This window comes from Mercenaria mercenaria, chromosome 1, assembly GCF_021730395.1.
Source record: "Mercenaria mercenaria strain notata chromosome 1, MADL_Memer_1, whole genome shotgun sequence".
Classification (NCBI taxonomy): domain Eukaryota; kingdom Metazoa; phylum Mollusca; class Bivalvia; order Venerida; family Veneridae; genus Mercenaria; species Mercenaria mercenaria.
Window position 1 is genome coordinate 86,727,490 of NC_069361.1, and position 24,886 is coordinate 86,752,375.

At 33.0% G+C, this 24,886-nt stretch overlaps 1 protein-coding gene across 1 annotated transcript in view; it reads right to left on the bottom strand.

Moving 5' to 3' along the window:
* The window catches only part of LOC123531537 (cysteine-rich motor neuron 1 protein-like), a 114,583-nt gene extending 90,321 nt beyond the window's left edge, over positions 1–24,262 (bottom strand). Inside the window, exon 1 of the mRNA XM_053553272.1 lies at positions 23,798–24,262. Within this exon, the coding sequence (XP_053409247.1) occupies positions 23,798–24,125 (328 nt within the window). The 5' untranslated portion in view covers positions 24,126–24,262. The remainder of the gene's footprint in view (positions 1–23,797) is intronic.
* Positions 24,263–24,886: the final 624 nt, after the last annotated feature.

A 24,886-nucleotide genomic window follows, 5' to 3' on the forward strand; every position in this document is an offset into this window, starting at 1 on the left:
AGCCAACTTCCACGCCCTCTAGCCCTGGGTTAAGCAGAACTCAACATTTACACATGTTACAAGTACTAAACTGCAATTTAGAGACATCTGCAGGTGTGTTTATACAGCAGTGCACATGGAACTTTCAATTATATACTAGACAAGCAGTTAAAATAACGGAATTGCTCAAACAAGAAAACACTGGGCAGAACTAAACAAACTAGAGTTTGTCAAAGTAGTGATGAATTATACCCCCACAATACAGCCCTGTCACAGAAGTAAGCCAATGTCAAAGTCATACTTGTCCTATACTTGATGATGTTTAACACCCGTGTATCAAAAATGATTTAAATCTGTCAACCCTGCAAAAAAGTTCTACTGTTCTGGGTCCTTGTGTCCTTAACCTTTGACCTACTGACCTCAAAGTCGAACTTGACCTGTATTTTATAAGGTTACACCTGTGTACCAAAATTTATGATCCTAGGCCCAAGCATTCTCAAGTTATCATCCGGAAACCGTTTAACTGTTCCTGGTCACTGTGACCTTGACCTTTAACCTACTGACGTCAAAGTCAAACTTGACTTGTATTTTATAATGATACACCTGTGTTTTAATATTTAAATCTGTCAAGCCTTTCATGAGTTATTGTCCGGAAACCATGAAAACCAATGGACCGACAGACCGACTGACAAGCTCACTCCTATATATCCCCCAAACTTTGTTTGTGGGGGTATAACTAGAATATAGTGGTGTTGGTGGAATAAAGGTTATGGAGTCTGCATATCTCCAAATTTGTCAAAAGATAAAATCCAAAAACATGTAGGTACTATATCCTAAGGATGATTAAACAATTAAATGCCTAAAGCTATGAAAGTGAGAGTCTTGGAGCCACCCATGCCAAACTGTTAAGTAGAAATACTAAACAGTACCATTAACACAATAATACTGTAATGTGCTGGTAGTCTTGTTTCAAATATAACAGTTGCTATCTAACCTTCTGAAGAGATAAAATTCACAACATTGCAAGTTTTTAAAAAAATTAAAAATACCTGTAAATCTAAAATTGAAAGTTTTAAGGTGTTATATCGGTACTAGCACTGCATCAAGGTTAAACATTTCTCTTGAAAGTGTTTATCCTGAATTCATCATTTACCTTCTAAAATATAATATAAACTATTGTGTTTCACAATGACTGGTGATAAAACTTCTAAATCTATACTTTGGAATCTTGTGGAATTTGTGAAATATTTAATGGACTTTTTAAACTGTGCTACAATTTCTTGAAGATCAATTACATCAAATTCAAATTATTTTATAAATAATATGTATTCTATTCTTATAATATAGATTGATATTCTGTATGTTTATAGTACAAGAGGAGAAGCTGGAAGGGTGACAGAACACGGACATTGTTGACTTTTGTACTGTCAAAACAGTATAGTCTGTTTTGCAAACATACAGTGTTACAAGTGTAGCAGTGTGTATATAATGTATATAATTAGTCTATGATATCGATTGTCCGATTAGCTCAGTTGGTAGAGCATCTGACTTGCAAGCAGAAGGTCGCAGGTTCGAGTCCTGTATCGGGCTGCACATTTTTCCGCTCCTATTACATTGGTGCCGTGAGTGTGGTGGCTAGCCTTGGAATCTAGAGCTAGGGTGAAGCAATGGCTGGGTTAGTCAAAAGAATCTGAGTTTGTCTTTGAAAAAAAGGAGGGAGGAATGTAGCAGTGTGTATATAATGTATATAATTAGTCTATGATATCGATTGTCCGATTAGCTCAGTTGGTAGAGCATCTGACTTGCAAGCAGAAGGTCGCAGGTTCAAGTCCTGTATCGGGCTGCACATTTTTCCGCTCCTATTACACAAGATTAGAAGACATAATACAGAACTGTATTTTTTCTATTATTGTAACATGACCATTAACCGTACACAAATGATTTTTGTGTATAGAAATTGATTTACTAAAATAAATTTATGTTGATACTGAGAGCATTCTAGTCATTCTTGTGTAAAAACTAATTCATGTCATTTTATTATTAAATTCCTGTTATATTATTTACAATTTACATCAACACAAACAGGTAGAATTTAACTCATCCATTCCTAGAAACAAACAACATCTGACATCTGTTCATGTTTTTTCTTTCTTCCTTCCTTGGAGACCATCCTAAATTTTAAGACAAGAAATCACACCTAAGATAATTGTTGTTAAAATGAATGCAAACATTGTACTGTAGACATTCCAGCAGTTTATGTGTGCTTCAGTACATTGTTGTTCTTGGATGTGATGTATCATACCTGATAATAAACAAAACTTCCAGGAATGCATCATGTCCCTCTTGGGGAAAAACATCAGTCTTAGAATAGCTGTGGCATCATAAATTTGGCAGTAAAAACAATAATTTTAAAAACCTGAAACAGGTTTTAGTACATATAAAACCCAAGGCTTCCAATCCTGTTTTTTTTTTTGAAAACCCTTAAAAAACTTTAAAATTTTCCCTCCCTGGGGGGGTTTTTCCCTATTAAACCGACCCATGGGGGAAAAATCAAAGAAAGGGAAAACCAAAGGGAAAAAAAATCGCATAAAATTTTAAGGGGGGGGAAATTGGAATTTTTAAAAAAAATAAAAAGAGCCCCCCCCGGCCCCAAAAACCCCCCGATTTAAAGTAAAGGGAAAAGAAAAAAAAACCCCCTTTATGTGGGCCCTTACCCGGGGGGGGTCCCCCCCCCCCTCCATCTTTGCCGCAAAAAAACACCGCTGGGCTTTGGGAAAGGCCCTTTTTCCTCCTCCACAAAAAATGTTTCCCTACCCAAATCATTCCATTTGGTTTTTTTCATTTTAAAAAGGGCTGTACCCGTGTTGTAAAATTATTTTCCAAAGGGAATTGGCCCTTTTAAATCCCATAATCCTCTAAAAAACCAAATTTCATTTTTTGGGTTAAATGTTACCTGCAAACCCTTTTTTTTTTTCTGACAATTTTTGAAGCTAAAAAAACAAAGATTTAAAGCTTGCATTTTAAAAACATCAAATTGATTTATTTTAAAAATTTTACCGATGGGAGCAACTAAGCCATAAAATCCTATGAAAGGGAAATAAATCCCAAAAAAAAGCCCAAATTAAAAATTCACCCCAAGGGAATGAAAGTGAAAAGAAAGATGACCCCATAGCTTTGACTTTGGCCCTTTTAAAGCAGGGGCTGAATGATTTTAAAAAACAAATTTTAATTTTTAAAATGTGTAACCCTTGAAAAAATTGGGTAGCAACTTTTGGAAAATTAAGCAGTGGGTTTTGATTTTAAAAAAATGTTGATACAAAAAACCAATTCTTCACTCCCCCATATTCTAAAATTTTATATTCAATCAAAATCTCCTGTGAGAAACAAAAAAGAACCAAACACACCCTTGCTGGGGGTTTTTTTCTGAATTTTTAGCTTTGGTTTTCCTGGGTTTACACTGGTTTTTAGGTCTGAAAAACATTTCAGACAAAGAAAGAATGAAAGACAAGCCTTATGAGGTAAATTTTGTTTAAAAGGTTTTCTTTTTCATTTATCACACTGCCCGGGTTCCCGCTTACACCCTTTGGGAAAACATAAAATGATTTGTTTTTAAGGTTTAAAGGGCATTTGTGTTAGATTTTTAAAGAATGAAACAACCCCCTTAAATTTATACTTTTGCCGGGAAAATCCATGGTGATGGGATGTGAAAAAAGATTTGAAAACCCAAAACAAAAAGACTTCAAAAAACATTAAAAGTACAATGCCGCACAGGGTTTAAAGTCAAATTCCAAAATTTTTGGGATTGGGAAAAAAACCCCCTTCTGTCATTTTTCCCTGTTACATAAAACGCTGAGTAGCATTTTCAAAGATCATCTACCCAAAGGGAGTTTTTTTCCTTGTTCCCCTTTTCCCATCGGTTTTTTAAAATGTGTCTTTTTTTCTAGAAGAATGCCCTTTTAGATTTAATTTTAAATATTCCCCCTACCATTTATTTCATCCTTAAAGGCACTCTCAGTTTTCTTTTCGAAGCAAGCAGCCTTTAAAAGGAATAAGGTCCCCGGCTTTCATTTATGTAAATATCCTTTTTAAAAACTTCACACAATCTTATAGAATTTTTGGAGGTATAAAACCTTTTAAAAAAAATTTCCCCATTCCTACAGGGACATTAAAATGCATTTTATTATTTTATAAATTTTGAAATCATAAAACACTTTTTGAGGGCCTGGAAAAAAATTAAATTTTCAGATAAAAAATTAAACAGTTATGCAGGGAAAAACCTTTTAAACAGTTTTAAAAAACAATAAACATTCTCCCTTTAATTTAAAAAGTCCCGTGATAAAGGAAAAAACCCAAATTTAAAAAAAAATATGAAAAATGCAATTTTTTTAATTTCATTGTTTTTACTTCTCTTTCATCATTAAAATTTTTTTTGTTTTTTTTTTTATTTTAAAAAAGTGTAAATTTTGTTTCTTTTTGTTTTTACCCTTTCTTAAAAAAAAAAATTTTCATTTCAAAAAAAAAACCAAAAATTTAAAAATTTTTCAAACTTTTTTAAAAAAAAAATGTAAATTTTCAGTGATAAAAACTGCACAAAAATGGAAAAACCACCCCTTCCCCGCAGTAAACAGAGATGTTTTTTAGAAAAGGATGTCTCCCCCAACTGCCCAATATCAAATAGGAGTCATATTGGGGCTTTCTTGGGCCCAAAAAAGTACCCCATAAATATTGTTTCATGCCTTTTTGCACCCAAAAAATTTCCCCATACAATAAAAAAAGTAGTATAGGGGACGGGTTTTTGGGGACTAAAAGCGTCCAAAGGGTTTTTTTGGTAATTCAAGGGCCAAAATTCCGAAATGTGGGCCATTTGGTAGTTATCGAACTTGGCCCAAAGGTTTTTAGGTAAACAAAAAGGGTTTAAAAATTTGGGGAAGATTGGGGGAGAAAAAGTTTGCCCTTTGAGTGTGGACAAAACTTTGTGGGCAGAAAGCCCCAAGATGGGTAAATCAATGTCTCCCACACCATGTGTGGTGGGGGACTAATCTGCACGAAATTTACCCAAAATTTCCCAAAAAATCCCCTTTTTCTTTTTGGGCAGTATCATGTTTCCCTTTTTGTTTGCCCGTTTACAAGTCAATTTTTTAAAAGTAAAAAAGTCCCCATTCTTGTTGCTGTCTATATGTTATCTAAACTTTCCCGTTGCCTTTAAATGTGTCCATCTAAACTCCCCTTTTTTGCCCTTTTTTAGGCCCCATATCCATCTAAACTCTCTGTTTTCCCCGTCTAAAAATTCCCCCTAAAAATCTGGTTTTCCCGTTTAAATGAAACTAAAAATCTCTGTTGCCCGTTTAAAAATTTCCCTCTAAACTCTTGTTTTTTCGTCTTTTGTCCCCCCAAACCCCTCGTTTCCTTTATATTCCCCTAAACTTCGTTTGCCCGTCTATATGTCCATCTAAATTCTCTGTTTCCCGTCTTATATTTCTAAACTTTCCCGTTGCCTGTTATATGTATCTTTAAAATCTTTTTTGCCCGTTTTATGTCAATCTAAACCCCCGTTGCCTTCTATATGTTGTTCCCCCTCTATAGTCCCTCCTAAATTTGTTTCCCGTCTATATGTCCATCTACACATTTTTCCTGTTCCCACCCCATTGTCCATCTAAACCCCTCTGTTCCTGTTATATGTTCATCTAAATCCCGGGTTTTTGTCTATGTTCCCTCTAAAACCCCTGTGCTTGTCTAAAAATGTTCTTTTAAACTTTGTTGCCTGTTTTATTGTCCATTAAATCTCTTGTTTTTGTCTATTTGCATTTAAACTCTTTGTTGCCGTCTTTATGGCTTTCCCCCATGCCCCTGATCTTGTGCGGGTTAAAGACAACTAAGGGTTTGTGCATGATTATATTTTTAAAATTTTATTTAATGCGGTTTAAAAAACAAAACCCCTTTAAATTGCTCCTAAACCCTTTTTGGGATCTTTTAGGGTTAAAAAAGTTACTTTATGGAAAAAAATAACTTTACACTGCAAACGATTTAACCAAAAACGGGGCGTGGGGGGGGGGGAGGGTTTTTCTCCCCCATTGAAACCATGACGGCAAATTTTTTTTTCGGACAGTAAAAATTCCCGTGTTTTGTGGAATACTTTCCAAAAAAAAAACTTGAAAAAGAAAGTTTTTTTTTCGCTTTATTTTTTCTATTGGTATGCAAAAATTATAATTTCCCCTAAATGGCTGAAGAATTTCAGATGGGGAAAGATCTGGCTCCGGGGAAAGTTTTGGTGGGTTTAATTTTAGCAATGCCGGGGCCCCACACACCAAAACTGTTTTCCCCCCGGTAGATATTCTCCTTACAGCCAATTCCCCAAAATTTAGTTCAAACTTTTTTGACTCTCCAAAAAAGATTTTACATCAAAACATACAAAACCCAAAAAGCTTAAATTAAGTGGGCCCCTTTTCTTTGTTTTTTCAAAAAATCTGTAGATTCCCAAAAATTTGATGTAAATTTCCCTCGTATCTTCAAATTTAGTTGCCCCGGGTTTTTTAAAACTTTTTTTTTGTAGAATTTAAAAATTTAATAAGTTGCCTATCAAAACAACTGTATCTTAAAATTAGTTGTCCTGTAATTATCAAAAATTTAAATTGTAGATTCAAACTTACCCGGGAGTTGTAACCAAAAAATTTAATTTTAACTTTAGTTGGTGTTTTTTTCAAAAATTTGTAATTTTTAATTCCCAAATTAGTTGCCCATCAAAAAAATCGTAACTTCAACTTAGTTGCCCTTGTTTAAAAACCAAAATTTAACTTGAGATTCAAACTTAGTTGCCTATCAAAACCCCCCCGTAGCTTCAATTTTTGTGGCCCCTCGGTTTTCAAAATTTCGTGCTTCAAATTTAGATACCAGTTCTATTTTTATCCCAAAACATTTTAGATTAACTTTAGTTGTGTTTCCTGTTTGCCGAAACATCTATTAAACTTCAATTTTTTTTTATTTCCCATGTTCTTAAAAACCTGTTGATCCCCCCCCACATTTTTGAACGAATTTGCATATTTTTTGAAATAAAAAAAAAAAATCAAAAATAGCGTAAAAGCACTTTGTTCAGTATAGTATCAGCACATTAACTGACAGTCTAAATCATTGTATATCGGGGGAAAAATTAACTCAATAAAAAGACTGTTTTACAAAATTTTTTTTTTTTTATGGGAAGGCCCGTGCGGAAGAAAAAAAAAAATGCTAAACAAAAAAATATTGAATGCAAATCAATTTACTTAAAGCTAAAACAACATAATGCTTTATGCAAAAAGCCCAAAAAATTTTTTAGGTTAAAATTTTAGCTTTGTATCCGGGAAAATTTTGCACGAGTTCTTTTAGCGGAAATATTGCGGGGATTAGGGCGCAAAATTCTTCCCCTCCCAAAAACGAGTGCAAATTTCCCGTTTCAAAGATAAAAAAAATTTTTTAAAACTGTTCAAAAGCCTGAATAAAAAGTCAATACGAACTAAATAAAAAATAATTTCAACGGGACACACTAAAATTACATAACACACCCGAAAATTTAAATTCCCGGGGTCAGTTTTAAAGGGAAAAAAACTCCCTTTCCGGGGCCAAAGTAAATTAACCCGGGAAAAAGAAAAATATTAATAAGATGTTTTCCCCGGTTTTGACTTGACGCAACAAACTAACTAAGATCAAATCCCAAAGAAATATCTAAAAGGAAAGCATTCATGAGATTATTTGGTTTTTCATTAGAAAAAACCTTAAATAAGCACTTGGGAAATACTTGTTTTTTATTTTTGCTATAAACAAAGAAAAATTTTTTCTTTTCAAGTCAATATTTTACAATTTTAAAACTTGGCAAAATTAAAAAATTTTGGGATTTAGCTTTGGCAATCGGAAGGCAAGGGGGCCTTCTGTAATTTTTCTTTTCAATCATTTTCTAACAGCACAGTTTTTTTTATTTTGATTTTAAGTTTGGGCCAGTTTCCCTTGTAAACTGCAAATTTTTGCAAAAGTTGGGGTATCAAATTAAACAAAACAGCAGGGATGTTAAATTCCAAGGGGAAAAATCCCAAAAAAAAAAAGTACAATTTAAACCTGAGGGAAAGGGGCCCAAGGGTTCACTTCTGCACTAAATGGTATTTAAAGGTTTTCCCTTTTTGTAAGCTTGGGCCCAGCCCCTTTAAAACTGTAGGGGTTATGTGGAAAGGGTATTCAGTGGCACAATTTTAAAAAGCTCTTGATTTTTTAAAAAGGGTCATCTACAGGCATCCCCATCTTTTTCCAATAATATGCACAAATTTTACCCTTTTTAATGATTCCAAACATTAAAAGTCTTTAATAGCCCAAAATTCCTTTTTTTTTCCGTACAGGGTATTTCTTATTAAAAATAAAAACGAAAAACTTTTGTTTTGAAAATGTTTAAAAGCAAACCCTTAGAAATTCCTCCCCCTACCCCCGCCCTTTGAAACAAATAACACTTTAGGGTTTTAATAAAAAAAAATGGCCCTTTAGGGTTTCGGGGTCAAGAATTGGAACATTAGTCATGCTAAATTTTTTTAAATGAATAAAACCCAATTGGGGTGATATTCCCCAAAAAAAAAACCAATTAGTAAATTTTTCGAATTAGTACTGAAAAAAAATCCTGTTGGGTTATGGAAATTTTTCAGGCCTGTTTTAAAAAGGGTATAATAATTTTAAAATTATTGTTTTTCATTTAATGCACAGATTTTTTGTGTTGCAAACAACTTCCGGGTTGTATCAAAAAAAACAGTTTTGGGAAATTATTTTTTTTTCCCTTTTAAAACGAATTAATAAGATTTGCCCCCTCTGTTGCGGGTGTTTATGGGGCAATAAAATTTATTACCTTCATGAATGGGATACAAAAAATCCCCCCCCCACTGCAGCTAAAATTTTACCAAAAGGGGGACAAAAACCCCCCTTAAAATTTTTTTTCAATTTTCCCCTAATTTTTGTTAAAAAATTTGAATTTTTTAAAAATTAAATTATTTCCCTTTTAAAACTTTGTTTTTTTTTAATTGGGTTTTTTTTCAACAAAGTGAAAGGTAAGGTTTTTTCATTGAAAAATTCCCTCAAATGACTTTTCCTTTCATTTAAAATTCAAAGCTTTTAAAGGGTTTTTTCCAAAAGATTTAAAATTAAATGAAATATCTTTTAATTTTGTTTTTTGCTTTGAAATTAATTATTTCTTAATTTTGTTTTTTTGGTAATTTAAAAAGCTGAAAATAGAAAAAAAAAATTTTCAAAAGTGTTTAAAAACTGGGATTTTAATAAAAAAATTAGATGATTTAAAGTGGGAAAGCAAATTTTAAAAAAATTCATAAAAAAATTTAATTTGTGTTATGCTTGATAAATTATGCCAAAACCCGGAAAATTTTATATTCAATATATGTATTTTAACAAAGGTTTTGTGAAAAAACAGAATAAAACAGTATGAACTATGTTTTTGGAAAGGAAAAAAACATTTTTGTTACTGATACCCTTAAAATTTTTTCAGAGGTTTGTTTAAATTAAAAAAACCAAAAAATTCCCGTCCCCTTTGAAAAACCTTCCCCAATTTGGGGTTTTTGTGGACCGTTTATGTCCAGTGTGTTTATTTAATAAATTTAAAAAAACCAGTTTTTGCCAGTATTTCCCGGCTTTACCAAAAAAACTGATCCCGTGGGGGTTTTCCCCGGGGAAAAAATAGGGTTTCCCTGGGGCTTGTCGTGTTTCCCGATAAAACCCCGTGTAAAAAATTTTAACCCTTTCCCGTCCGCTGCCCGTTTAAATACAGTTTTTTTTGTCGTGAGTTTTTAAAGACTTTTAAAAAAAAATTTTGGGTTTATTTTTCAAAATTTAAAAAAATTTTGAAAGGGGCTAAATTATATAAAAGGAAATTGGGAAAAAAAACTGCCCCCAATTTTGGGGAACAAAAAATGGTATGCAATGTCAAACTGGCAAACCCCCTGGATACACAATGACAACAAGCGGCTTTTTGGACTTTCCGTGGGGTTGTTCCCTTTTAGTCAGTGCAACCCGCCCGTCAACTGGAAATATTTTTCTGAAAAAACACTGGCCTATTGCCAGTGTGTTGTCATTGTATTGTCAGTGTATAGTCAGTCACAACATGCCAGGTGTTTTTTTGTTTTGGGTTTTAACGCCGTTTTTCAACAGTATTTCAGTCATGTAACAGCGGGTATACATTAGTGTGGCAGATGGACTAGTTTTGTTTGTTTGTTTTGGGTTTAATGCTGTTTTTCAACAGTATTTCAGTCATGTAACAATGGGCAGTTAACCTAACCAGTGTTCCTGAATTCTGTACCAGCATAAACCTGTTCTCTGTAAGTAACTGCCAACTTCCCCACATGAATCAGAGGTGGATGACTAATGATTTCAGACACAATGTCATTTATCAAAAAGTCACGGAGAACATAAGCCCCGTCCTAAGATCGAACTCGCGACCCCATGATCCGTAGATCGACGCTCTACCTACTGAGCTAAAGATGGACTAGTATCCCAATATATCGCTTACTACTCAGTGTTACTAATTTTTTTTATTTCCCCCTAGGAAAATTGTCTTTATTACCATTGTATTGTCATAGCATTGTCAGTGTATGGGAAGTTTGTTTCCAGTTTAGTGTCAGTATATATTTTTTTCTATTTATCCTTATTAATGTTTAATATGAATTTTAATGTGACTTAAAACCTTCATTTGCTTGTGACTCAATTTTAATACCAGTTAAGATTTGCAATATTTCAGTTATCAATAATTTAATGTTGAAACCAAAGGAAATTTGACAAAGATTATAGTAAAACTGCAAGTTTAATTTTACAGGGTAGCGAAAATACATGACTTTTAAAATTTCTGTATCTGTTTAGCAAAAATACTTGCTGCGGACAGAATCTGTGTTACAATGAAAACAAGTAACTGTAAAATGATGAAAAAGTACCTTTACAATGTGCCCATCAGTGCTGGAAAACTATTGAAAACTGAAAATAGTTTTGGAGGGAAAAATGCAACACTCGGTCATTTTGATAAGGTGTCTTGTAATATTTGTTTTGCTGTGAAAATTGCTAAGATGGGTATATTGCCAGTGTATTGCCATTGTGTAGCCAGTGCATTGTCAGAATCTGCTCTGAGTAAATTTATATCAAATGTACTGTCAATAGATTGAAACTAATTACACACTTGTTCAATGTCATGACCTGACATGTACTAAGCAGGTCCCATAACTATACTTTTTTCCAAAATTAAGCCCTTTTTCCCCATAGCATTGTTTGCTTAAGTTTTTGTATGCAAGCTGGTATCTCAGTACTCATTCAATTCGATTATGAAATTATGTTTTTTATTTCCAGTTTCTTGCCATTTTCCTGCCAGATTTCTTCCAGACACTGGAAACAAGCTGACAATATTGTCAGTGTGTTTACATGCTGATTGTTATGAGCCAGTTTATTGTCATATAGTTTGCAGATTATTCCCAGAAACTGGAAATAATATGGAAATAGTGTCCATATTATTTTCAGCTAAACTTTTTTTCTTGGAAGTTTGTTCCCATATAGGAGTCAGATTATTTCCAGTTACCTTTTTTTTTTGACAGACTGTTGCCAGATCATTGACAGTTACCTTGCAGCTTAATGCCAGCTTGTTTCCATATTTCATTTTCGTAAGGGGTAGCCTAGATATAAGCAAGATCAAACTATGAGCACCTCTCTTCCTCTTCTATTTTTTGTTATTAAAAGATTTTAAGTGATTAAATTTTTTATTTCAGTTGTTTCTTCTCATTCATGATATGTTCATTTTGAATAAGTTTTTGTTCTCAGTTGTTTTTGACTTCCTTAAGACAACATTCTACTAAGCCTGTTTAACCCTTCAACTCGAGTGTGATTCTTAAAAAAAGTTAATTATATAAACAGAAGCGATTACATTTAATGTCATTTGTCCTTCATAAGATTCTCTGCAACATCTCTTTACATGCTTACATGAATAGAATTCTCTGGTGCTACATGAGTATTAAAGTTTCCTGGTATAATCCAGATATCAAATCAATTTGTTTCCTGGTATATTACATAGAAACTGTGCATCCAAGAAATTGCTATCCTTGGGTATCTTAAAGGATCTGGTTTTCCAGGTATCATTTAATTACTGACTTCGTATTAAAGAAAATATATCAAACTGGTTTTCTTGGTATCAAAGGAATTGCTACACTTGTATAAAGAAATTGTTTCTTGGTATCATAGAAAATGCTATCCTTGTATTAAAGAAACGGTTTCCTTGGTATCATAGAAAAAGCTATCCTGGTATTAAAGAAACAGGTTTTCTTGGTGTCAAAGGAATTGCTATCCTGTAATTAAAGGAACTTTTTTCTTGGTATCAAAGAAATTGCCTGCCTGGTTATTCTGGTATAAGAAAAACTGCTACACAAAAAATGACAATATCTGAGAGTAGAAAGGAAAGTGTTTTAACAAACAGCAAACATTTAAATAGCAAAACATAGTAGGAAAAAACAAAATATCCTAAAATAATCACTTCTACTTAAAGAGTTGCTTTGTAGTGCTAGAGGATAATTAAAACAGATGATACAATCTATAAAAACAAGACATATCATTATATACATTATTCATCAGATAAGTCTTCAAGTGTTCAGCAATGAAATGACTCTTCCAATCACTGATAATATACCTAACTACCATTCAACCTCAAGTATAGAAGTTAAAGTAGACAGCTTACTGGAGCTAATTACTACCTAATCATTTTTGTCCCAACCAATTTAGATTACCTAACTGGCTAAACTCATAATGAATCTTTCCACAAAACATTTTTGGAATAACTTTTTCTGACACAAACGTGTACAATAAAAACTACAAAGCCTGAAAGGCTTTTTCATTCCAGATTTTTTAAAAAAAATCAAATACTGTTAGAGGTGTTCATCATGCAAAATTGTTAAAGAAAGAACACTACCTTTGTTTTCAAAGTATTCATACAACATTACACTGATTTTTTTCCATTCTTTTGCAAGAATTTTTGAAAGAATCTACTATGTATATCAATATGACTGCTGGATACTATGGTTTATCAATATGACTGCTAGTTTCATGACTGCTAGTTACTATGGTATATCAATATGACTGCTAGTTCTATGGTTTATCAATATGACTGCTAGTTTCATGACTGCTAGTTACTATGGTATTTCAATATGACTGCTAGTTTCTATGGTTTATAAATATGACTGCTAGTTTCATGACTGCTACTTACTATGGTATTTCAATATGACTGCTAGTTTCTATGGTATATCAATATGACTGCTAGTTTCATGACTGCTTGTTACTATGGTATTTCAATATGACTGCTAGTTTCTATGGTATATCAATATTATTGCTAGTTTCATGACTGCTAGTTACTATGGTATTTCAATGTGACTCTATGGTATATCAATATGACTGCTAGTTTCTGTGGTATATCAGTAAGACTGCTGGTTAGTATGGTTCACGAATATGACTGCTAGTTTCGATGTTATATCAATATGACTGCTAGTTACTATGGTATATCAATATGACTGCTAGTTACTATGGTATATCAATATGACTGCTGGTTTCTATGGTATATCAATATGACTGCTAGTTTCTGTGGTATATCAGTAAGACTGCTGATTAGTATGGTTCACGAATATAACTGCTAGTTTCGATGTTATATCAATATGACTGCTAGTTTCTATGGTTAACAATATGTCTGCTAGTTACTATGGTATATCAATATGACTGCTAGTTACTATGGTATATCAATATGACTGCTGGTTTCTATGGTATATCAATAATGACTGTATGTTACTATGGTATATCAATATGACTGCTGGTTTCTATGGTATATCAATAATGACTGTATGTTACTATGGTATATCAATATGACTGCTGGTTACTATGGTATATCAATAATGACTGTAAGTTACTATGGTATATCAATACGAATGCTGGTTACTATGGTATATCAATATGACTGCTGGTTACTATGGTATATCAATAATGACTGTAAGTTACTATGGTATATCAATACGAATGCAGGTTACTATGGTATATCAATATGACTGCAGGTTACTATGGTATATCAATATGACTGCAGGTTACTATGGTATATCAATATGACTGCAGGTTACTATGGTATATCAGTATGACTGCAGGTTACTATGGTATATCAATATGACTGCAAGTTACTATTGTATATCAATATGACTGCAGGTTACTATGGTATATCAATATGACTGCTAGTTACTATGGTATATCAATATGACTGCAGGTTACTATGGTATATCAATATGACTGCTAGTTACTATGGTATATCAATAATGACTGTAAGTTACTATTGTATATCAATATGACTGCAGGTTACTATGGTATATCAATAATGACTGAAGGTTACTATGGTATATCAATAATGACTGTAAGTTACTATGGTATATCAATATGACTGCTAGTTACTATGGTTTAACAATATGACTGCAGATTTCTAAGGTTATCAATATGACTGCTAGTTACTATGGTATATCAATATGACTGCAAGTTACTATGTTATATCAATATGACTGCAGGTTACTATGGTATATCAATATGACTGCAGGTTACTATGGTATATCAATAATGACTGCTAGTTACTATAGTTTATCAATATGACTGCAAGTTACTATGGTATATCAATATGACTGCAGGTTACTATGGTATATCAATATGACTGCAGGTCACTATGGTATATCAATAATGACTGTAAGTTACTATGGTATATCAATATGACTGCAGGTTACTATGGTATATCAATATGACTGCAGGTTACTATGGTATATCAATAATGACTGTAAGTTACTATGGTATATCAATATGACTGCTAGTTACTATGGTATATCAATATGACTGTAAGTTACTATGGTATATCAATATGACTGCAGGTTACTATGGTATATCAATATGACTGCAGGTTACTATGGTATATCAATAATGACTGCTAGTTACTATGGTATATCAATATGACTGCAAGTTACTATGGTATATCAATATGATTGCAGGTTACTATGGTATATCAATAATGACTGCTAGTTACTATGGTATATCAATATGACTGCAGGTTACAGTGGTATATCAATATGACTGCAGGTTACTATGGTATATCAATATGACTTCTAGTTACTATGGTATATCAATATGACTGCAGATTTCTATGGTATATCAATATGACTGCAGGTTACTATGGTATATCAATATGACAGCTAGTTACTATGGTTTAACAATATGACTGCAGATTTCTATGGTTATCAATATGACAGCTAGTTACTATGGTATATCAATATGACTGCAAGTTACTATGTTATATCAATATGACTGCAGGTTACTATGGTATATCAATACGAATGCAGGTTACTATGGTATATCAATATGACTGCTGGTTACTATGGTATATCAATAATGACTGTAAGTTACTATGGTATATCAATATGACTGCTGGTTACTATGGTATATCAATAATGACTGTAAGTTACTATGGTATATCAATATGACTGCTAGTTACTATGGTATATCAATATGACTGCAGGTTACTATGGTATATCAATACGAATGCAGGTTACTATGGTATATCAATATGACTGTAAGTTACTATGGTATATCAATATGACTGCTAGTTACTATGGTATATCAATACGAAAGCAGGTTTCTATGGTATATCAATACGAATGCAGGTTACTATGGTATATCAATACGAATGCAGGTTACTATGGTATATCAATACGAATGCAGGTTACGATGGTATATCAATATGACTGTAAGTTACTATGGTATATCAATACAAATGCAGGTTACTATGGTATATCAATACGAATGCAGGTTACTATGGTATATCAATGACTGCTGGTTACTATGGTTATCAATATGACAGCTAGTTACTATGGTATATCAATATGACTGCAAGTTACTATGTTATATCAATATGACTGCTAGTTACTATGGTATATCAATATGACTGCTAGTTACTATGGTATATCAATATGACTGCAAGTTACTATGGTATATCAATATGACTGCAAGTTACTATGTTATATCAATATGACTGCTAGTTACTATGGTATATCAATATGACTGCTAGTTTAATACCACGGATATCAATATGACTGCTAGTTATTATGGTATATCAATGACTGCTAGCTACTATGGTATATCAATATGACTGCTAGTTTCTATGGTTTATCAATACAACTGCAAGTTACTACGGTACATCAATATGACTGCTAGTTACTAACTGGTAAAATTGCAAGTTACTATAGTATATCAATATGACTGCTAGTTTCTATGGTATAGCAATATGACTGCTAGTTTCTATGGTATATCAATATGACAGCTAGTTACTATGGTATATCAATATGACAGCTAGTTACTATGGTATATCAATATGACAGCTAGTTACTATGGTATATCAATATGACTGCAAGTTACTATGGTATATCAATATGACTGCTAGTTACTATTGTATATCAATATGAATGCTAGTTACTATGGTATATCAATATGACTGCTAGTTACTATGGTATAACAATATGAGTGCTAGTTTCTATGGTATATCAATATGACTGCTAGTTTAATACCATGGTATATCAATATGACTGCTAGTTTCTATGGTATATCAATATGACTGCTAGTTTAATACCATGGTATATCAATATGACTGCTAGTTTCTATGGTATATCAATATGACTGCTAGTTTAATACCATGGTATATCAATATGACTGCTAGTTTCTATGGTATATCAATATGACTGCTAGTTACTATGGTTTATCAATATGACTGCTAGTTACTATGGTATATCAATAATGAATGCTAGTTCAATACCATGGTATATCAATATGATTGCTAGTTTCTATGGTATATCAATTTAACTGCTAGTTTAATACCATGGTATATCAATATGACTGCTCCTTTCTATGGTATATCAATATGACTGCTAGTTACAATGGTTTATCAATATGACTGCTGGTTACTATGGTATATCAATAATGACTGTAAGTTACTATGGTATATCAATATGACTGCTAGTTACTACGGTATATCAATACGAATGCTGGTTACTATGGTATATCAATATGACTGCAAGTTACTATGGTATATCAATATGACTGCAGGTTACTAAGGTATATCAATATGACTGCTAGTTTCTATGGTATATCAATATGAATGCTGGTTACTATGGTATATGAATATGACTGCAAGTTACTATGATATATCAATAATGACTGTAAGTTACTAGGGTATAGCAATATGACTTCTAGTTACTATGGTATATCAATATGTCTGCAGGTTACTATGGTATATCAATACGAATGCTGGTTACTATGGTATATGAATATGACTGCAAGTTACTATGGTATCTCAATATGACTGCAAGTTACTATGGTATATGAATATGACTGCAAGTTACTATGGTATATGAATATGACTGCAAGTTACTATGGTATATCAATAATGACTGCAAGTTACTATGGTATATGAATATGACTGCAAGTTACTATGGTATATGAATATGACTGCAAGTTACTATGGTAAATCAATAATGACTGTAAGTTACTATGGTATATCACTATGACTGCTAGTTACTATGGTATATGTTTATCAATATGATTATTATTTACTTTGGTATATATCAATGTACAAGCACCAACATATGACACTAAAATACATACATGTAGTGCATTTCACCTGGCATGTGGGTTAATTATTATTGTGATAGGTACATAATTACATGATACATTTACAAAATGTATGTTATACAAATTCATTATTATTTATATTTTTCATTTTGATAGCTGTAATTGTAGTATTTGAGTGCTGAAAATGCAGTCATATTTTATTTAATCTACACTGCATTATAGTATTATTCCATTTTTATGTAATTGCCGTCTTACATTTTTTGCACCTTTTCTTAAAATTTTGAATATTGTCATGTGGTTTAAGAATCACTTTTTAAAACTGTGAAATACCAACTCGCATATAAATGTTTTGTGCAGCATGCCCCTACTTGGGAATGCCAGCCTTATCTCCCACAGTCTGACAAATTGTGTTTTATATCCTGTGAGTTGGACAATGTTTGCATCACTTACATTTCTTTCAAAACCTAAGGGACAACCGACATATCAGCGTGGTTAAGAGCTGGTTATAGCTGCGAAATACTGACATTAGTGTTTCAATTTCATGTGTTAAATTGCTCCATTTGTAAGTAGTAGAAAAAACAAGAGCTGTCTGATGACAGCGCGCTCGACTATTCGAAGAATTGATTGAAGAATGGGGTCAAAATATTTCCACAGATATTCAGACAAAAGAAATAAATAGTTTAGACAAACAATGTTCCTGTATTTCTTTGATTCGATAAGTCTTGCATTAAATGGCAATGTATGAACCAATTTCAAAGTCCAAAAAGGGCCATAATTCAGTCAAAATAGTTATGTACTCTTGCCTACAGATGGAAATCATAATGATAAACAAGTGTTCAAAGTTTAAAAGCCATATGTCAAATAGCTTTGACAAAACGTGGACTTGTATGAAAACAGAACCAATTTCGAAGTCCAGAAAATGCCATAATTCAGCCAAAATAGATGACAGAGTTATGTACTCTTTCCTACAGATAGAGACTATTATACTAAACAAGTGATAAAAGTTTCAAAGCCATATGTCAAACACTTTACAAAAAATATGAACTGTTACGGAAAACTTTACCAAGATTTCTAAGTCAAAAGGGGCCATAATTCAGCCAAAATTCTTGATGGAGTTATGTACTCTTGCCTATAACTGGATATGGTGATGGTAAACAGGTGCTGAAAGTTTCAAAGCTTTATCTCAAAAGACTTTGTCAAAATATGAACTGGTACGAAATATTAACCCAGATTTCTAAGTCAAAAAGGGCCATAATTCAGCCAAAATCCTGGATGGAGTTATGTGCTCTTGCCTATAACTGGACATGGTGATGGTAAACAAGTGTTGAAAGTTTCAAAGCTTTATCTCAAAAGACTTTGTCAAAATATGAACTGATACGAAAAACTTAACCAAGATTTCTAAGTGGAAAGGGGCCATAATTCAGCCAAAATCCTTGATGGAGTTATGTACTCTTGCCTATAACTGGCCATGGTGATGGTAAACAAGTGTTGAAAGTTTCAAAGCTTTATCTTAAAAGACTTTGTCAAAATATGAACTGGTACGAAAAACTTAACCATGATTTCTAAGTCAAAAGGGGCCATAATTCAGCCAAAATCCTTGATGGAGTTATGTACTCTTGCCTATAACTGGCCATGGTGATGGTAAATAAGTGTTGAAAGTTTCAAAGCTTTATCTCAAAAGACTTTGTCAAAATATGAACTGGTACGAAAAACTTAACCAAGGTGTGACGCCGATGCCGACGCCGTGGTGAGTAGGATAGCTCTACTTATTCTTCGAATAGTCAATTTAAGCTAATAAAACCATCTTCAGTAGACATTCACTTGGCAAATGCATTACACTTTCTAATTTACTTCAGTTTGTATCTAGTGGGCGGCATATTTGAACAGTAACTGGGTAATTTCCGAAGAAAATAAATCGTAAAACTTTTGTGATATTTATTTTTGCCAACATACTTCAGACTGTAGACACATAAATTGCTAAGAATGAAAATTTGATTTCCAAACAGACAAATTACGCCTTATCTAAAAAGAGAATTTAGTGCCACTGACTCGTAATAAATAAAGACACAACTGTAATCACAGGTTATTAATTGGATTAACATGAGATGAGATGAGACACCTTTTTCATGTTATCAAACTAAATGAAGCCGTTTACGTCACTTCATACCTTCACAGTTAAGGTAATGTTTCCGGATTACATGAAAGCAAAATAACTTGCATACCTGTGATGTAAAGCTTCATTTTGCTTAAGGAAAAACTGCCTAACCCAAACATCAAAATAAATGTGTTTCACTCTTTTTTACTGTACCTTGATACTTTCTGTATGGGGAAAAAATGCAAACTGATTCAGACTGGGTCAGACCGTTTGTCAGCCAAATCGTAGGAAAAGAGTGGCCTTACATGTATATCTTGCTGAGAAACAGCATTTAAAATTCTCCAAATTTAATATGTCAAATTGTCCGTAAATATCTGGAAAACAAAACATTTCAGAAACCTCTAAAAATGAGAATTTCGCCTTCAATTAATATAGCATTAATTTACTAGTCTGTAGCCATTTACAGGAGTCCAATTCATGTGTCTGATCTAAACAATTAACTACAGATCAAGTATGGAGATAACTTGATATTTATTCATATAGAAAATCATTACTTTATTCAACTTCTCTAAATGTACATGTTTATTTGTAAATATATATCTAACACGTAAGCCACATAATCTAAAACATGAAAATCTGGGTTTTCATTTTATACTATTTATTTTATATTTTAAGAGATGAAAAAATAAAAAAAATTTAGCATGCAATAATAATAGCGAAAGGATGGCTCGATAACTGAAGGTCAGACAAACACCGAGACCAGTTGTCCCCATTCACTTTTGTCAGTTTTTCAAAATTCTGAACTTGTGCTAAAATATTGTCATAACTTCTTTCACATTTTGAATGCTGTTATTGACTTAACCAGCCAAGAGGAAAATAATACTATTATCTGTTATACAATGATTCAACACATAATCTGAATACTGGATGACATACAACTGATAAAAGAAAATAAATTTCTTCTATTGATACATTAAAGTTTAATTTATTACAGACCTGCTAGTTTCTACCATCTGGTATGATAAATTATATGCAGGTACAATATTGGTTCTACTGCACAGCCCTTGGAAAAATACACACAGCCATTCAAACATAGATATTTTCTTTCAAACATTAAGACATGATTTATTTTTTTACCCTTACCCTGCTTAATTTCTATAACGAACTTGTCCATCTTTGAATTTGGACAGTACCATTAACTGTTAAAAGAGGTGCTTATCAAAAAGAAACTGACTGAATAGCGAACAGTGCAGATCTTGATCAGACTGCACAGATGTGCAGGCTCATCAAGATCTACACTGGTCGCAAAGTCAGAATCAATCGTGCCCAGCATGTTAAACTGCTGTCTTCCATGAAGTGGTCTTTGTTGCAGAGGTTGCACCTGTATCTAAAATGATTGCTGTGAGTGAAATATTTATATGTATTCCATACTTGGCTACAGGCAAGTGTCAGGCTTTTTCTATTAGGATAAATTCAATCTTAAGACAAGAATCTTAACCAACAACAAATCAAAATATTCACCTCAATCACACCAAATGTATTTCTCAGTTGATCTCCAGGTGATAGGCAAAAATGATTGCAAAGACAGCAAAAAAAAAAATGTTTGCAAGATTGACTTAAAGCCAGGGGCCATTTTCCAGGTGTCACATTTCACTAATAGAACTGTACTGGCTTGAGCAAAGGTATCTGGTACAAAAACTTTTAATGGCCAAAAAAGAATACACTTCGTACATTAGTACCCTTCCCTCGTTTCCTTAATTTGCATCTTACATCACCTAGAAGCTATGCCATTAAGATTTGCCTTAATTCCTATGTTATTATCAGCAATTTGAATTGTAAATTTTCCCTTAATTTACACATTTGCATGTAAAATCAACAAAACATGTTCATTATCTTTATTTTGCATGTAAACTTTACCACTGAACTTGTAATATAGGTGCAGATCATCATCAAACATCTTTACGAAATTACTTTTAAATATTACATTTACTTTTAAATATATTAACTGTTGCACCTGGTGTCCACAAATCCAGTTGCTTTTATTAGGGAATCAGTGGCACAGTGGTTAGCAGGTTGGACAACAATGCCAGTGGTCCGGGTTTGATTCCTGGTCACGGCTGATATCCTGACTATATTTTTCAGTGCTGCATGATTTACTTAAATTGGTACTGTTTCTAGCAGAATTGGCCTTGACTGGATGCTGGACACCTGCCGTTGGCTCGGCTGGAAATAAGCTGTTCCATCCATTTCCACTGGGGACTTTGGTCAACTACCCACATTAAACAAGAAATGTTTTTTTTTTACCTTTTTATTGAGATCTTTGAAACATAAATGAGGATTGTTAACTACTGGTAGTGTCATATTCACAAGCTCTAAGTATCAATATTATGGCAGAGGTACAAACAGTTCAAAAGCCTGGTAACATGTAAAAATTTAACTTAGTTTGAAAAAGTCATTTGTTTTGTTTGACTTCAACGGTATTATACATCAGCTATAACCCTAACTCAAGTTCCAGGGTTTCTTACTGGTGTTACCCTGTTCCAAGCAAGTCAATGGCCATTTGTCTACACATACCATAAATGGAGAACAAACTGCTTACATTTCTTACAGTTCATTCACTTTCCAGCATTAAAACTCATTTGTTTACCACCTTAAATGTTCCATACAGGTATGTCAGAATGTGTATAAATGAGATATTTCACCAAAAAATATGTTTGTGTACCTTCAGTTTTTTTTACCTCACATTAAAGTTTAATATAAATTCTTAAATCACTGCAAAATGTAAGAAAATCTCAAAATTAAATGAAATACAACCCTGCAAATATGTCAAGCATTTAATATGTAATGATGATTTAGGTCTTTTTTAGCATCAACCAGAGGGCAAATATATATAATGACTTAACTTGATACCTTTTAAAAAATTCAATTAATTTGAATATAATAGGTGGCAGAATACATGAATAATTTTCAATTAATTTTTCAAATTGCTTAAACAAAATATCTAGTATATCATACCCTATAAATGAGAATTTAAGATATGTATCTCACATACAATGTCACCTAAAATGACCTCATCTACATTAGAAATGCTTTATACTTCAATAAAAAAAAAAAATCTCTCTTGTCACATTTTTATGTCTTAATCAATTATGAAACTGCTACATTTCAAACAGTTCCTTAATGAGTTTTATCACAGGAATTTACAATTAAAGTCATACAGTTAAATTCAATAATCCAACACTCAATTGCACATGAAATTTGAAAAGCACTTCACCAGGGTCTATATTTCTATGAAAGTTTGTTCTTAAACTGAATTTACATTTGCTTAAAATTTCTGCTGGCATTTTGAGAATGTAGAGTATTTATTTTTCATTTATTTCTCATAAAAATGCATGTCATATTTGTTACATTTCACATTTTTCAATTCCCTTTTGGATTTGTAAAATTATATATTGGTAGCGAAAATTACTCAAAAGACAACATCCTTCATATGGATTTCCAAAAAAAAAAAATGTTTGCTATAAATATCTAAATTATACAATATATTATTCCCTAAAATTCCCTATCTGTGCAGGGTAATGACTGCTTAAAATGCAAATTGCGTATAAAAAATAAGGGAAATAACATACGTTATTCAGTATGTGTCGACTAAGTGCTTCACTGCATACACTGCGTACGTGCATTTTTAACATTCGCATTCCTTAATACGATTATAATAAATAGTAATTACGTATATAAATCTAGCTAGTGAAGATTTCCTATATGCGATTAAATATTTTGAACATTCAAAAAACGGTGATTTAATGATAGAAGTACGGTAAGTGAAAGCTTGCACGTTTGTAAACAAAGATAAAAGGACAGCAAGATAACGTTCGAGGACAAGCTCTGGATTTATCTAAACACAGAAATCAAATAAATGTTAGTGCGCAAATTGATCAATATTTGATCCGAAAACAGTTTATAAAATTCACAGTTTCGACTGGACATGTTGACAAAAATTACACTCCAATAAAATTAAATGTTCCATCTCTACTAACTTCATAAAACGTTGACCCCTACCTTGGCATATCCCCTGTTCCTTTCCCGTGACAATATCACCAGGTTTGGCACTAATTACACACTGCAGACCCTTGGCACAGACACCACCCGAACTCTCCGGTCCTCCGCCACAAGTCTCTCCCTTTCCACGGGCACAAACCATGCAACAACCACACTGGTCCAGTACTTCACCGTAACTACAATTCATCGTGTTGTCACAGGTCAACTGATTGCACGTGCACAAATCATACGAACGTGCTAAAGATGCTGGCAATATGAATACACTAAAATATAAAAAGAAAGCGAAGTGGAGAGACCGCGGAGCCGGGAGGAATGTTAAAAGATACATTCCGTCATGTGTTGATATACTGCCCAAAAATAATGTACATCTTTCCAACAAAATCCACAAAAGTGACACAATCGTAACACTTCCTTCTTTAATACTGTCCTAGTCTATCACATTGTATAGATGGCTGGAAAACGCGCGATCAAGCACTTTTATGTTGCGTACGCAGGTAAAGGTAAACAGAAGCGTTAAACCAATCGGTATTCGATGGGCGGCGCTTCGTATGGGAAAGTTTATTTTTCGCTTCATGAATTTATTAAACTACTTAATTCACCATATTAACTTCTTACCCGTTGTCCTTTTATCCGCCATAAATTGATACTAAAAGGATATTAATCTAACAGATATCAGTGTCAAATAAAGAGAAACACGGACAGTTCAAATTTTCATTCATAAACCCGCGTTCATTGATAAAAAGCCGTTAGGATTTGAAACGCAGACAAGGTAAATTTTAGGCAACTACATCTGTATAATAAATAACAGCTGATATCAACATACCAAAAGTGCTTTGAAATATATGCAAGCAATAGTTTGCACTGTTAAGTCTCACACAAGACTTATACCTTTATAGTTTCTGCCGGCCATCCTATGGGCGGCCGCTACAAACAGTTTCCTCTCCAAAGCCATAAATTCAAATACTGTTCCCAAGGGAGAGTAAATATTTGTATATCGTGTTTGTCCGAGGTACATTTATCTTTCTTTTCAGTTTGTCGTTTGGATCTGTCCGAGAGAGCTGCCTATAAAACACACGTGCCCGCAGGACT